Consider the following 16360-nt stretch of genomic DNA (forward strand, 5'->3'; position numbering starts at 1 on the left):
AAGGAATGAACTATTGTTACACACAACAAATTGGAAGGATTTCAAATAATTATGCTAAGTGCAAATAGCCAGTTGCAAAGGGTCACATATTATATAATTCCAGGCAGATAATATTCTTGAAATAACAGAAGTATAGAGACGGAGAATAGATTAGTGGTTGCCAAGCTTTAGGGACAAGGTAGGGGAGAGGGTGTAGGTATAAAGAGGGTAGCAAACGGGAGACTTTTGATGGTGGAACTCTCCTGTATCTTGATTGTACCGGTGGTTATACAAATCTGCACATGTGATACAACTGCATAGAACTACACACACACACACATATGAGTGGATATAAAATTAGTGAAATCTGAATAAGTTCTATGGATTTTTCTAACATCAGTTTTCTGGTTTTGATATTACGCTATAGTTATGCAAGATGTTACCAGGGAGGAAAACTGGGTGAAGGATACAAGACTTCCCTTGTACATTTTTTGGCAACTTCCTGTGAAGTTGTATATTTTGTCAAAATAAAGAAGTTAGAAAGACCAACTAAAGAACAGGCAAAATAGCTGAACAGATATCTCATCAGAGAAGATATATAGATGACAAATGAACATGTGAAAATATGCTCAACGTCTCCTGTCTTTGCTGTTGTTGTTATTGTTGTATGCCTTCAAGTCAATTCCAACTCAGAGCTTCCCAATTAAAGAATTGGGAATTAAAACAACAGTGAGATACCACTACCGATCTAGTGGAATGGCTAAAATCCAAAACACTGATAACCCCGAATCTTGGGGAGGATGTGAAGCAAAAGGAATCCTCATTCAGTGCTGCTTGGAATGTAACATGGTACAGACACTTTGGAAGACAGTTGGACAGTTTCTTGCAAAGCTAAACAGAGCTTACTATATGACCCAGCAATTGTCCTCCTACATGAACTGAAAACTTGGGTCCACCCAAAAACCTGCACATGGGTGTTTACAGCAGTTTTATTCGTAACTGTCGAAACTGTGAAGCTCCCATGAAGGCTTTTAATAGGTGAATGGGTAAACTGTGATACCCAGCAATCCACTCTTAGGTCTCTTCCCAGGAGACTTAAAAGCAGTGATACAAATACACACATGCATGCTAATGCTCATTGCAGAACTCCCCACAATAGCCAAAAGATGGAAAGGACCCAAATGTCCATCAAAGATCAACAAATAGACAGAATGTGGTACATACATACAACGGAATGTTACTCTGCAATAAAGAGAAATGAAGTTCCAACACATGGTATCATAAGAGTTCACTAATATGAAATACCTAGAATAGGCAAAAGTATAGAGGTTAGAGTTTAGTGGTGGTTACCAGGGGCAGGGGTACACGGGGAGGAGCCAATCGTTGTCTAGGTAGCCTAGTGCTTTTGTTTATGGGGATGGAAAATCTGGTAATGAGTATTAGTGATGGTTGTACCACGTGATTGGTGTACTTGGTTTTATTGAATTGTATGCATGAAAAGTTTTGAATTGGCAAAAGTTGTGTTATTTATATTTTCACAACAATGCAAATTAAAAAAAAAAAGTGAAAAAGAAATTGGCACCTAATGAGATTTTTTAAAGACATTGTCTAGGCTGCATGACAGGTGTGCAAGACAGAGTGACCTGTGAAGCAGGTGGGAATACAAGTTCACTAGCTTCTAGCCTGAATCCTTCACTGAGTCTATTCAGTGTCTTCTTGAGGCTTTCCATGAGGAGCTGGAAGAGAAGTAGACATTACCCCTCCTCTCTTAATTTAAGTAAGCACACAGCACTGATGACTCTCCTTACATCTCCAGATTACAGAACGCACCGATTGCATTCCTTAAAGTCATCCTAATCAGCACAATCACTGTTTGTTCAATGTTGGTCCATTTATCTCTGAATTTTCCAGTCAGTGGGGCAAAGTTACCAGGTCTTGGCAAACTGATGTTTCCCTGAAAACTGGAAGTCAGTTTCAATATTATGATTCCATAATTCTGTCGGCACTCCAATGAAAGGAATTAATCTGAAAATATTTTCAGTTTTCTCCTTACATCTTTATAATATGTTTTAAATAAAATTACAAGGCTTAAGGGACGTATATTAATCTAAATTCTCGGTGGACTTCTGAGCAGTTCTTGATTTTTAATTCCAGTTCTCCCATCCATCTTTATATACCGTACCCATAACCGTTGCCTTCAAGTTGATTCCAAATCACATGAGTATCTTCATAGAGGCTAATTAATTTAACTCACTGACTTCTTTTTTTGCAGACAAAATGGAAGGATTTTATTTAATTCATAAAGAAACTACAAGGGTTAATTAATTTAATCTTTAGAGTTTCTGATTAAAGTTAGTAACAAATATTTGATTATGTAAGATAATTTAATTACACTAAAATAGCGGTTCCTGCTTCTGACTGTTACTGGAATTATTTTATCTGTATTGACCCCTAAACACTAATAATCCCTCAAGCCTTCAGAGCTACAGATTTTTCTCATCCAATTACATGGGAAGATTAAGTCATTTTATTTTATAAAATTTGATAAAAACTAAAGTGACACATTAAGCTTTAAAAAAAAAAAAAGAATGGAAATGCTGAGATTCACACTTTTATTTTAGATATTCCATAATCTCTAGGTTGTTTCACATTTGCTTTTTGAAATAAAAGAATGCATTGCATACTCAGTTTGCAAAGTAAATTGTTCCCTTTAGTTAATCAATTATGCTCTATAATTGCATGCTTTTTACTTCCTATTTGGATTACAATTCAATTTAACTGAATTGAATCTATAATCCAAGCAAGATACATCTCGTTTTCATATTTTAATAGATGCTTTCTTCTGAATATTTTAGAAATTCTATACGTAAATGATGTATTAAATAATTGATGAACCACCTAGTTTTGCTTCTAGTTACCAGTGACGGTATTCTTCCCAAATGCATCCTGACAGCTGTTTCCCTCACAGGGAGACTTGGCCGAGTATTTTAAAAGGTATTTTAGCTCCTGCAGTGACAAAGCCTATTTAGAAACTGCAAGCATAATTTACTTACCTGATTTATAAAGCCATTTATACAATCTAGTATATTTGTGCTATATAGGGATGGATCTTTGTTTAGAAAACAAGGATCGTTAACAATTGTAAAACTCCGTATCATTACATTTTATGGTGGAACAAAGTAGATTGGGGCAATTATCCCTCTCATTTTATTAAACCTTTATACAACTGTTAGAGGTTAATGGGGGCTATTACTTTTCCTAATGTCAAAATCTGCTTCAAAGTAAGATCTCGAGCACTTAGTGCTAAAACCCAGCACACAGAAAAGCAGGCTTGCTCTCTTCTGTAGCATTTGTGTTACAAATCACTCTAGTCTGCTTCAATTCAAATACATCACACACTAATAGTCATAGAAATAACGTTCCCTAAAAAAAAAAGAGAGAAAAACCACAAGATGCCTGGCGTTTCTGGCAATTTAATAATAAGCTTAGTAATTTTAACAATATCATTATGAAAGAAAATGTAGTGTATGTAGATGGGTGAAGCAATCATGTTAATTATTGATATTATTAACATGGGGATTAATAGAACAACAATATATCCAGTTACCGGGAAATTTATGGCCTGATGAAAATGCCAGTTAGAAATTATTTCTGCAATATAGTTTCAGAGCTTGAAACTACACAAAGCATCACTTGGAGCTGATGAGATTAAGGATGTAGAATTACTTCTGTTCCCCGGGTGGCCTTGCTTTCCAAGTCCCATTAGGTAAGTCATTCCAGTTTATTAATGGCCCTACTCCATTCTTTCGTTCCTTCCTCTCACACTTACATTTCACTTCAAGTTCTGAATTTCTGGGAACGCTGTAGAGAGTGGCAGGGTTGCCTTTCCCTGCAATTCTTCAAATGCCCTTTCTAAAAGTGGCCATGTTCTAGTCATCACTTCAGTTGCAAATGGACTAGTTCAACAATGGTATAGAGATAGATTAGTCTATCACAGAGTACTTTCTGACCTACTGGAGCACAGAATTTAGATTGACAGAGATTTTATTACTTACTGCAATCACCTCGTTACAGAAGCTTGAAAAAACAAGTAATTAATTTCTCAAAAGTGTAACTTTTCTGTGCAGTGGGTATCATCATTCTAAGACTGGTATTTTATTTTAGTGGATAAATTATTGATTCTGATAATACACATGTTTTTCTCTTAACCAATGCCCAGTAAATGTTTATGAATGAGACATTCAAGTTATCCAGTAATTGAAGAGGTCTAATAAAGAAGATATGATGACTTCGCTTCCAAGGTACCAGCCTACTTTAATACTACTTTAAGTCCTCTGTCTCTGTGGATTATTACATTTTACAGGTTGAACTATTAATACTTCGAGAAATGGTTCTTTTTTCTCAACCCTCGATAAATATTTCTACCTTTAACATAGCACTCTTATCTGATAAATATCTACATAACTGGAAAAAACCAATGGGCTGCCAGTTCTTCCCTGGAAGGAAGACATTGTAATCACTTCGCTGACAGTCCTGTTTTCTCCTCTCAGGGTGTGACTGTTGAATGTGCGAATCAAGACATGAACTGCAAAGACCTAGCGGAAGAAAAATACTGCCACACTCCTTCTCCACACCACCACATAACTCAATCCTCCAAATTACAGTTTGTTTCTGCACATCTGTTGTGTGCCAGGTGTTCTTCTAGGTACTTGGTAAGGATCAGTGAACAAAAGATAAAAAAGGATCTGTCCTCATGGGGTTTATATTCTATTGAGAGGAGCTGGAGACAGGAAACAAGTAAGATTACATATATTTGTATGTGTGTATATGTCTATATATATAGACATATATACACGTATATAACACATATCATATATATACATACATATGCACATATATACACACATATCATCTATATGCATATATATATACACATACATGATATGTTGTGATAAGAGATGAAGAGAAAAGTACAGCAGGTAACAGGAGTGACAGGAGTTGTTGGGGGGCAAATCAGTGTGAAGTTCAGGTAGAGTGATCAGTGAGAGCCTTACATAGAAGGTAAATTTTGAGAAAATGATCTGACAAAAGAAAAGGGTGTGGCTCTTTGGGGAAGATCACTTCAGGCTGAGGAAATTGCAATAACAAAGACCCTGAGGAGGGGTATCTGATGTCTTTGAGAAACAGCTCAGAAACTAGTGAACCAGGCTGAAAGGATCAGGAGATGAGGCAGGGAGATAAAGAAGTTCTGTGGATTTTTGTAAGGAATTTGGTTTTCTTTTGCCTGTGATGAGAAGTCTTTGAAAGATTTTGAGCAGAGGAATACAATTGCACTGATTTATTTAACAAGATCACTCTGGCCGCTGTGTGGGAACAGACTCTAGGGAAGCAAGGCAGACAGAGGAAGACCAGATGAGGTTGCTGACATAACACAAGTGAGGGATGATGGTGCTTTGGAGGACACGCGAAATGGTTGACTTTTGGGTACGTGTTAGAAAGTGAGATAGCAGCGTTTGCGGGTATACAGGAGAGCAACATGACACAAGGTCTATGTCCTGATTTAACAATTTAAAAATAGTTGTCTTTTTCTGAGATGGGTGAAAGTGCAAGAGATGCCTATTAGACATCTGTGTGAAAATCTTGAGTAGGCAGGTGAATATAAAGGTCTGAAATTCAGGAGAGAAGTCCAACACAATATGTCCAACATGTCTAATGTACTTCTGATATCAATTTTATTCTGTAAGTGGATCATATGGGGACAACTTTCCCAATGAGAAAAGAAAAGTCAGGATATTATTATTATTATTATTATTTGGTCTCTCATTTTAACTCCACGGATGAGAATTAATAGTTCATTTTTTCCATTTCCTTTAGCCTCTGCGGATCCCTATTTAAAGAGTGAGGATTGATATGCTGAGCCCGTTGGTTGGTGATTATATTGCTAGGCTTAAAAAACGTACACGACAGCAAGAAGGTAGGAAAGACATTAAGATTAAATCTTTCTTATGGATTGGAATTTAAAGAAAATAGGATATTACCCATTGGTATAATTTAAGAAAATTAAAACTATGAATATAGAAATTACAGTGATAGGTGGATAAATTTAGTATGACCCAGGGAAGATTAAGAAAAATCTTTTATTATGGTATATTTTAGAAAATGGATAGAACAGTCATGCGCTTTTAAAAAGATAATTCAAATATTCTATAGTTATGATTGCATCTTTAACTTTATAAAGTAGTTAAGACATCATTTTGATTTGAGGTTCTAAAAATGGAGCTACAAAAGTTTTAAAATCTGCACTTCCAAGCAATTATATCTAAGACAGAAGAAAAGATAGAGAAATATGGAACCAGTGTCATCACAAAAGACAAAATCAGGTCAACTGCTTTACATTCATAGGACTGCCCATTTGGAAACTTGGAATACATATTATTCTGCTTCGCTTCAGGTATTTTTCCAAGGTAGAAAAAAAAATTGATTGCCCATAGAAACAAAGAATAATGGAATGAATGTTTTACAGTTGAACGTAGAAGAATTCCAGGGGCATTTATTTCATTATGTTCTATCGTTATTTTTCCTAAGGGTTTATAACACAACGCATTGCATTGCTCAGTTTTTCCACAATTTGTTACTAGGTTCCATACTGAATAATGTTTCTGAATCAGCTGTCCTCTCTTGCTTGGGTATACACTGCTGTAACTGCAAATGCTCAATACACAATATGTGCCCATCAATTCATCTAAGTGAGTTACAACAAATCAATATCGAATTTGTAAAGTCATTTGTCTTTACATTGGGGAAAAAAAAACTCTCGCTCAAAAATAACAGCCGGGGTTTTAGTCTGTCTTCCCCACAGCTTTGTGTATGTTGGAGTTAGAAGCACACGAACAGATTCTCTAGCCTAGTGATTCTCACACTTAGCGTTGCTCAGTTTGCATTCTGCCAAGGAGAATGTCAGAAAGGAGAGTGAGAAGAAACTATAAATACTGTTACCAAAATTTCAAACTAGTTAGTGGAAATTTAATAATCCTTTAAAACTGACAGGCTCTAACCTCAGAATAGAAACTACCCCTCCCGCTATCACTCAGTGAGCACAAAGAAGGTGGACGTGGAGGTTGTTTCCAAAATTTATTCTGGATGCCCTTTCTGTGGCAGGGTGTTGTCCATTTATGTTGTAATTCTTTCAAAGCTTAAAATATTTACAAATTTAGAGAATAAGAAACGTTAATACCTCAGTTATCTGTGAGTTGTTTTCTTTCTTTTTTTTTTTAGAAAACGTTGCTTGATTACAAAATTATGAAAAAACGAACTTTTACATCTTCTTCTCTTTCTGAGGGTTAATGTAGGAAATTGCCTTCACTGCACAGGAGAGCTGAAATATCTTCATAGCCTCCCATGACTCCGTGCCATGTGGCTAGGTTTAGACATGTCAATGACAAAAGCGAATTAAAAAGCAGTAAAACAAGTTGCCATCGAGTCAATTCCAACCCCATGTGTGGCACAATAACCCTGTGCTCCATACCGTTTTCAATGGCTGTTTTTGTGCAAGTAGATCACCTGGCCTTTCTTCTGAGACACCTCCGGGTGAATTCAAAGCTCCAGCCTTTCGGTTAGCAGCTGAGCATGTTACCGTTTGCACCACACAGAGACTCCAAAATGAACTGTGGTTGTTAGCCCCCAACTAGTGGTGCTCCATGTACAACAGAATTGGCTCCTTGTGATCCATAAGGTTTTCATTTGCCAATTTTTGGAAGTAGATCACCAGCCTTTCTTCTTAGTCTGTCTTAGTCTGGAAGTCCCTAAAACCTGTGAAGCTGAAGAGCAACATGAAAGCCTCCAATGACAGATGGGTGGTGGCTGCATTTGAGGTGTACTGGCCGGGATTCGAACCTGGGCATCCTTCATGAAAGGTGAGCATTTTACCACTGAACAACCACCGCCTTCCAAAGTGAATTAAATCAAAAAAAAAAAAAAACCCGTTGTCGTTGATTTAGAACTGCTCCACAGAGTTTCCAAGGAGTGGCTGGTGGATTTGAACTGCCGATCTTTTGATTAGCAGACGAGCTCTTAACCACTGCACCACCAGGAATCCTCCCAAAGTGAATGACTAGGGGTTAATTGGTAAAATGAAATCAGGGCTGGATGAGGAAACCTACTGGCTTAGTGATTCCAAAGCAAAATTCACAAATGATGCATCAGATTAAGATACATTAAAGAGAGAATCTGTAGGGACTTTGTTCCATAATACAGATTTTATTTTTTTCCTATATTTTCCATTCATTCATGTATTTAGTCAGGAAACACTTACTAAGTACCAATTACTTGCAGGTCCTGGCAGCTTTGACTGTCGGAGGATGAGGAGGCACAGGGTGTGATTCAGTGGGGGCCATCAGTTGGGAAATACGCTTCCTCAGAGGAAGGCACAGCTCCCAAGGACTCCTCTGGGTGGTATAACTAAGGCAGATCAAGGCAGAAAACGCAAACTGGCCAGCAAGGAAAAGTGCCAAGAACAGGCTAGAATCAGGGACACTGTGACACATCCAGACACAGGCACTATTTATTTTTCAAATGAAACAATGAGGAGTTTGTTTTTAATCTATGTACCTGCTACTGTCTACTTGTGTTAACTTGTTAATGTACAACTTAGAAAATCCTTGCTTACTTCTCTCACAGTACATATCACATTAATCTAGTGTATTACATATCACATAGTATCAATATTATAATTATTGCTTAATTATTATAACTGTATTAGCCTTGCATCGTTAAATTGCAAATCCCTTGAAGTCGTCTGTCAAATACTCCCACCTCTTGATCCAGGGCTCTCTCTCTGCCTGGCACTTGTTTAAACTCCTGCTTGTTACTCAGAGGACATCCATGAGGAGTCAGCTGAAAAGGACTTAGCTTGGATCTGATATAGCCAGAAGGCACGGGTTCCTTGCCTTGCCTTGTGTGCGGCTTTGTTTATTTTTAACTTCTCAATCTTTGGGTAAAGTTTGCCCTGTCTGTTTCAACAAAATCTTGAACATTTTCTATTGTCTTAAACAGGGTATTACCAGGAAACAGATGCCACTCTGGAGGAGAGTAATTTAGGTCAAGATTACTTACAAAGGGGCCATTTACGTAAGTGTAGGTCTGGGGATGCCCCAAGGAATAGTGTGGTAACCGAGACTTCCTATAAACTGGGTCCAGGGGTTAAGAGCTCGGCTGCTAAATAAAAGGTTGGCAGTTTGAGTTTACCAGGCACTCACTGGAAACCCTATGGGACAGTTGTTCTACTCTGTCCTACAGGGTCATTGTGAGTTGGAAGCGAGTTGACAGCAACGGGTTTAGATTTTGTTTGTTTTTATCACTTCCTAGGCTAAAAACAAGGGGAACAATCTGGTCCTGAGAAAACAAGGGAAAGAGTCATAGAGTCACTCCTTCAGCAGGAGCAGTGACTCTGGGTCTTTGGACCTTGGACCACACAGCCAGCTTGACTTTGTAGGGAGGAAAGTACCTGGGTGGAGAAAAGGGTTAAGCACTGGACCACTAGCCAAAAAGTGGTTCAAACTCACTCAGAAGTGCCTTGAGAGACAGGACTGGGAAACTGCTTCCAAAAGGACACAGCCTTGAAAACTCTATGGAGCAATTCTCCTCTGCACACAGGAGGTCGCTGTGCATCAGAATCAACTTGATGGCAACTAATAACAACAATAGCTGGAGAAATAAATACCCTGACCTCACATTCACGTTTGCCTCCAATATCCTGTGGGGGCTTCCCATTGCCATAACACAATCCAAACCCAGAAGAAGAAAACTATTATTACAGTCTACTCATGTGAGGCTTTAGGTAAAGGAGAATTTAATGAGCTTCTCTGAAAAGGCACTGGGCTGGGCTTTGGAGGAAAAGGACGATTGCAGGGTTATTGCCAAGAATTTCATTTACTTGTATCCACAATCAACACCTATGAAAGCAGCAGTCAAGAAATCAAACACATATTGCACTGGGCAAATCTGCTGCAAAAGACCTCTCTATAGGGTTCAAAAGCAAAGATGGTACCTTGAGGACTAAGGTGGGCCTCATCCAAGCCATGGCATTTTCAGTTGCCTCATATGCATGCAAAAGCTGGACAATGAATAAGGAAGACCCAGGAAGAATCAATGCTTTTGAACTATGGTGTTGATGAAGAATATTGAATATACCATGGACTGCCAGAAGAAGGAACAAATCTGTCTTGGAAGAAGTACAGCCAGAATGCTCCTTAGAAGGGAAGATGGTGAGACTTTGTCTAATGTACTTTGGACATGTTATCAGGAGGGATCAGTCCCTGGAGAAGGACATTATACTTAGTACGGTAGAGGGTCAGCAAAAAAGAGGAAGACCCTCTACGGGATGCATTGACACAGTGACTGCAACAATGAGCTCAAGCATAACAACGATTGTGAGGATGGTACAGGACCAGGCAGTGTTTTGTTCTGTTGTACATAGAGTCACTATGAGTCGGAATTGACTCCATGGTACCTAACAACAACAACAATTAATTTGATAGCTGCTCTGATATTGATTTGATGCAAGAACTTCACCTGATCTGTGACGCCACACCAACGTAAACGCTTGGGATCATTTCTGCAGGGTTTACACACCATCAAAAAATCAGTTGTAAAATTATTGTAAAACTATATCTTTCACTCTGCCAAACAACCTAAACTAAAAGCTAACAATAGCAAATATTACAGCTTTATTTTTAAAAATCCCGTCTTCCTTTCTCTGTCCTTCTGTTCTTTCCAAACTTCTAATTTAATTTTTTATTGCCAATATATACATAAATAAATATATTTACTTTTGAGAAGACATTTGCCATTTCAACATTTTTTACATATAAAATCTTCCCTCTATTTTGAGTCCAAGTTAATTTAAATGTCACTGACTATGATTATAGGACAGAGTGTATAATGAAAACATTGTGTGTGTGTGTGTGTGTATATGTGTGTGTGTGTGAGGCCTAAGGACCTGAGTCTCAATCAGAGTTCAGATGCTCTACTCTTGGCTTGACGGCCACAGCTTAAGGGTCTGTGTCTACCTCAATGTTCTCCCAAGTTCCATAGGATAGGACCATTGTACAGAGGCAATGAACTATTGTTACCCAGGCAATCAACAGGAAACCATAAAATACTGATAAAGCAAAAGTGAGTCAATCCATGATGTGATTTTCAAACGGTTTTTATCGTTATTTGTTTTTTCTTTAATCGTTAATTCTAAGGGAAAATATATCTCAAAACCTTTTGGGGAAACCCAATACATAATGCAGATAAAAGCAGATTCGACGAACTGAGGGGATCCCACATGTCCATCCCTGGCACTCTATCTCTATTAACTGCTCCAAAAAACGAAACCAAAATCCTTGCTGTTGAGTCAGTTCCAACTCATAGGTACCCTATAGGACAGAGTAGAACTGCCCCATTGGATTTCCAAGGAGCGCCTGGTGGATTCGAACTGCCAACATTTTGGTTAGCAGCCGAGTTCTTAACCACTGCACCACCTATTAGCCTCTGGGCTCCTATTTGCTGCTAGGCAGTGGAAAAACAGAATACGTTGATCCAAAACACCAGCTAAAGAACATCAAGACAGCAAGTAACAGAAAACCGCAGAAGAAGCAGTTACTAGGAATGGCTACAAAAGGCAAGAGAACCGGTTGAAAGTCTTGTGATGCCCCAGGAAAGGACCAAGCTGGAAGTAAACCCACTAGGTGTCTCAATGGCACCTGCTGATCTCCGTCTAGCGGGAACAGGTGACAACATGGCCAAACTGTGACACAGTAAGGGCTGTAACAGATGCAGGAGCACAGCACTAGCACAAAACCGGGAGGGTCAACAAACGATTCAAATGGTGAGACTCTAGGAGGAACACGTGGCATTTCAGTATCAATGAAAGGACAGAGGACACTTCCAGCAGAAAAGCCCAATGACATAGTCAAGGAATGCTGAGCTCATCCATTTGTTGTTGTCAGCAGCCATTCAGTGGGCTCCAACTCACACCAAACTTATACATAACAGAACAAAATGTTGCCTGGTCCGACGGTCCTAAATAATGATGAACGCTGAAGGGGGTGTCAAGGAGAATAGATGAGAAAATCAGGTGGCGGAGGATACTTTCATTCAGTCAATAACTATCTACTGAGTGCCTGCCATGTGCTAGAAATATACAAATGTAAGCAATAGAGAAATGGTTTCCATGACCTTATTTCCTTTTTGGAATGATGTAGGACATTGTGGTAACGGTATTTTATTCCTCAGGTGGCAGATATTTGTGAATATTTTAATGGGACAATGACAAGGTTAGATTTCTAATTTAAAAAAATCAGTCTGGCAACATAGTGCATGGGGGGTGGACTAGAGTGAAAAGACTTGGGAGTAAAATGTCTGACAATGTAACATTTACTCAGGTGCGAAATGCGGAAGGTCCAGACTCACACAGTGACCAATACGGGCGGTCAGGTGAAGACAGATTTGAGACACGTTTAGGAGGAAGAATCAAGACAACATTCTTTCTTCAACAATGTGAAGTTAGTGTATATTCCTTCTTCCAGAAAATACTTTTGAAAGTAGAAAAGTGGAAAGAGATGAAGTGGAAAAGCAGTTTATAGAATTACTGCTTAACTACTTCATTCACTCTTCTCCTTTCCCCTTAATTGACGTATCAATACTCATATAGAAAGAAAGAAGACTTACGGACAGAGTTTTTATGGCTACTGTCCTTGCTGGGCAGCATCTTGACTCCTCTTGACTTCAATTCAATTGCCTTTTTCACTGGAAGAGACACAATAAAACCGTTAGTAGGTGAGATTTGAAGACAGATCATAAAACAGTGTCAATTTCTCACAACATTGCCAGTCATAACTGCTTCCCTACCAACCTCTGGAAAATGGGACTTGTTCTAAGAGGTTAACGACGCAAAGCAAATGAAGGATAAGAGCTTGTGAATGATTAATGCCTGGCTATCAAGCAGCAGGATCGTATCTTACGGCAGTGTTAGAAGCTAAAAATAATACGTGCTGCAGTTTCCCTTATACTCCAAATTTATTTACCACCAGTAAAGGCAAATTCTACAAATCCTTACTATTTTGCCAAAGTGAGATTGCCTTCTAAATTTACTTGTAGTGACTATAGCATTTTCACAATTTGCTATACTCATGAAAAATTGCAGATAAAAATCCAAGTTGCTCATTCATTCATCCACATATTCATTTAATCACTTAAAGTTTAGCTAATTGGGAGTTTGTGTAGAAAAGTATGATCTAAGTGCTGGGAATAAAATTTAAATGGAAGAGTGCTAGTCCTTCTCGGGAGTCCCTGGGTGATACAAACAGTTAATGTGCTCAGCTGCTAACCATAAAGTTGGAGGTTCGAGCGCACCCAGAGGCACCTCGGAAGGCCTGGCAATCTACTTCCACAAATCAGCCATTGAAAATCCTGTGGAGCACAGTTCTACTCTGACACACATAGAGTCACCAGGAGTCAGAATCAACTCTACAGCAACTGGTAGTCCTTCTGGACACTTCCATATGGTAGGAAATGCAGAAGGTGTATGGGATACTGCGTTCCAAAGTCATAATTCTAAGAGTTAAATGAGTTAGTTGACTGTCTAGCTCATGCATCAAACATCTTAAGAAGATAGACTTTTCTAGTCATTTCTAGGGGGAAAAAACTGGGGAGGCATTTGGTGGGAAAAAAATAGAAAGTAATCTGAAGCCCTAAAAAAACCTTACCCTTGGCTTTTTTAAGTAATCAATTTGAATATTACGGTTTACACATGGAGTTCTGGTGGCGCAGTGGTTAAGAGCTTGGCTGCTAACCGAAAGGTCATCAGTTCCAATCCATCAGCCGGCCCTTGGAAACTTTATGAGGCAGTTCTACTCTGTCCTATAGGGTTGCTATGAGTTGGAATCGACAAGATGGCAACGGGTTTGGTTTACACAGATGAGACTGGACCTAGAATAGCTGGAAGCATTCAGACCTGGCTTTAAATCCTTGTCTCTGACTCAGTAGCTACATGACCCCGAATAAGTTACTTAACTCTGAGTCTGTTCATTTATCTGTAAAATCAGGATGCTATGAAATGCAGAGGTCATATAGGGTTCAGAGATAATGAACGCAAAGTCTTCAGCACAACACAGGAGGCTCAATACATGACAGTTCTTATTATTTTTGTAACACTCACATTCCCATGATTACCGTGGAATCGTCCATTAGAATTGTCTTTTCATCACTGATGTTACTGCCCCTGCTCCCTCTCCACTTTCTCTTTCCTCTTGTCACTGAGTATTCCACCACCCTGGGGGATAATCCGTCTGTGACACCACCCCTCAGGGTCCCTGATCCCACTCATCATTTTGCTTCCTCACAGTGACACTGTATAATGTTTTATTTTTTAGAAGTTGCCTTCAAACACATCGTGACATATAATTCTCCCAATAACTCTCTGAGATAGGGACTATCATGCCCTTATTCATATTGGAGCCCTGGTGGCACAGTGGTTAAAAGCTAAGACTGCTTACCGAAAGGTCAGCAGTTCGAATCCACCAACCCCTCCTTGGAAACCCTATAGGGTAGTTCTACTCTGTCCTATAAAGTCGCTATGAGTCAGAATCGACTCGATGGCAATGGTTTTGGTTCTATTTATATTAGGAAATCAAGGCTTATAGATTTGTTGAAGTTACATAGGGAGTAAGATTTGTTATTTGAACTCAGATCTTCTAGTGCCAAATCCAACTCCCTTTCCTTTGCAGTTGGCGAGCTTGAGTGTGCAGGAGCCCTGGTGGTGCGGCCTCATGTGTGTAAACCACAGTATTTACATTGATTTCTTAATAAAGCCGAGTATAAGGTTTTTTCAGCTGAGCACCACTGAAATCTGGCGGTTCGAACCCACCAGCAACTCCTCGGGTAAAAGGCCTGATGATCTACTCCGGTAAATATTACAGTCAAGAAAACCCCATGGGGCAGCTCTCCTCTGTCCTGTAGGGTCCTCTGAGTGGGAACTGACTCGAGGGCACACAACAACAGGTCGGTGTGGGCAGGAGTAGAGGTAGGAACTGCAGTAGCTGGACTGCGTGGGAGGAAGGAAGACATAAAGTCCCAGCAGCACTGCTCCTGACCTTCTTACCCAGTTTCAAGTTTTGCTCCACACCAATCCAGGCAGTGACAAGAAAGCCAACATTTACAAACCTGTCATGTCTCAAGCACTGTATAAATGCTTTACGGACATTTCCAATTTCAGCTTTTATAATAACTCAGTGAGGGATGTATTCTTAGGTCCTACCCCTTGCCATAGAATCAATTCCAACTCATAGTGACCATATAGGACAGAGTAGAACTGCCGCATAGGGTTTCCAAGGCTGTAATCTTTACGGAAGCAGACTGCCACATCTTTCTCCCACAGAGCGGCTGGTGGGTTCAAACTGCCAACCTTTTGGTTAGCAGCTTAGCACTTAACCACTGTGCCACCAGGGCTCCATGTCCATGTTACAGATGAGGAAATAAGTGGTTAGCTAAAACTCACAGCTATTCTCAGGCAGAACCAAGATTTTAATTGTTGTTGTCATTGTTAGGTGCTGATGAGCTAGTTCAAACTCATAGCGACTGCATATACAACAGAATGAAACCCTGTCAGGTCCTGCGCCATCCTCATAATCGTTGTTATGCTTGAGCCCATTGTTGCAGCCACTGTGTCAATCCATCTCATTTAGGGTTTGCCTATCTTTTGCTGATCCTCTACTTTACCAAGCATGATGTCTTTCCAAATCTTCTACTCTTTCCACTGTGCCACTCTGGGAGAAGGGGAGGGCACACCACATCTGGTTTACCTTCGCTCTGCTCTTTCTGGCAGTCCACATTTCCCTGCAGCAGGTGGTGGAGAGACAAAGAGGATAAAACCTATCCTGTTGCTCACACCTGTGCCATCTCTAGCATCTACCCTGCACCCCTGAGAAGACGACTGCTTCACGAAACAAACAAAACCACTCAATTTCTGGGGAGGAGAGGAAGAGCAAAGGGTTTCATGAACAAAGAGCAGAAAGGAGTCTAGGAGAAAAGTGACATATTGTTTTCCTTTTTCTCTTCATTTCTGCTCCTTTGTTCTCTTTCCTTTCAGATTTCCTTACTTTTGTTCTAACTCCTTCCTCTCCCTTGAGTCTAGGTTTCTACTCGTTTGTGTATTTTCGGATAGCAGGCTGGGGTGGGAAGACTAAGTGTTACCATTGTCTACATGCATTCATCTGATTGCTCCCTCATCTTAATACAATTAATCATTTTAGCACAGGAAAGTGGGAACCTCAGCCCTATAGCTCCTTCTTCCAGCCCCCTTGATCCAGAGGCCCTCAAAAGAGGCTCCCATAGCCCC

The 16360-nt window shown here is 39.6% G+C and overlaps 1 protein-coding gene across 1 annotated transcript in view; it reads right to left on the reverse strand.

The window, feature by feature from the left end:
• LOC101344436 (CUB and sushi domain-containing protein 1-like) overlaps positions 1-16360 on the reverse strand; it is a 1691327-nt gene that overhangs the window by 738155 nt on the left and 936812 nt on the right. Inside the window, exon 6 of the mRNA XM_023743077.1 lies at positions 12694-12771. Within this exon, the coding sequence (XP_023598845.1) occupies positions 12694-12771 (78 nt within the window). The remainder of the gene's footprint in view (positions 1-12693; positions 12772-16360) is intronic.

This window comes from Trichechus manatus, unplaced genomic scaffold (assembly GCF_000243295.1).
Source record: "Trichechus manatus latirostris isolate Lorelei unplaced genomic scaffold, TriManLat1.0 scaffold00234, whole genome shotgun sequence".
Taxonomy (NCBI): Eukaryota; Metazoa; Chordata; class Mammalia; order Sirenia; family Trichechidae; genus Trichechus; species Trichechus manatus.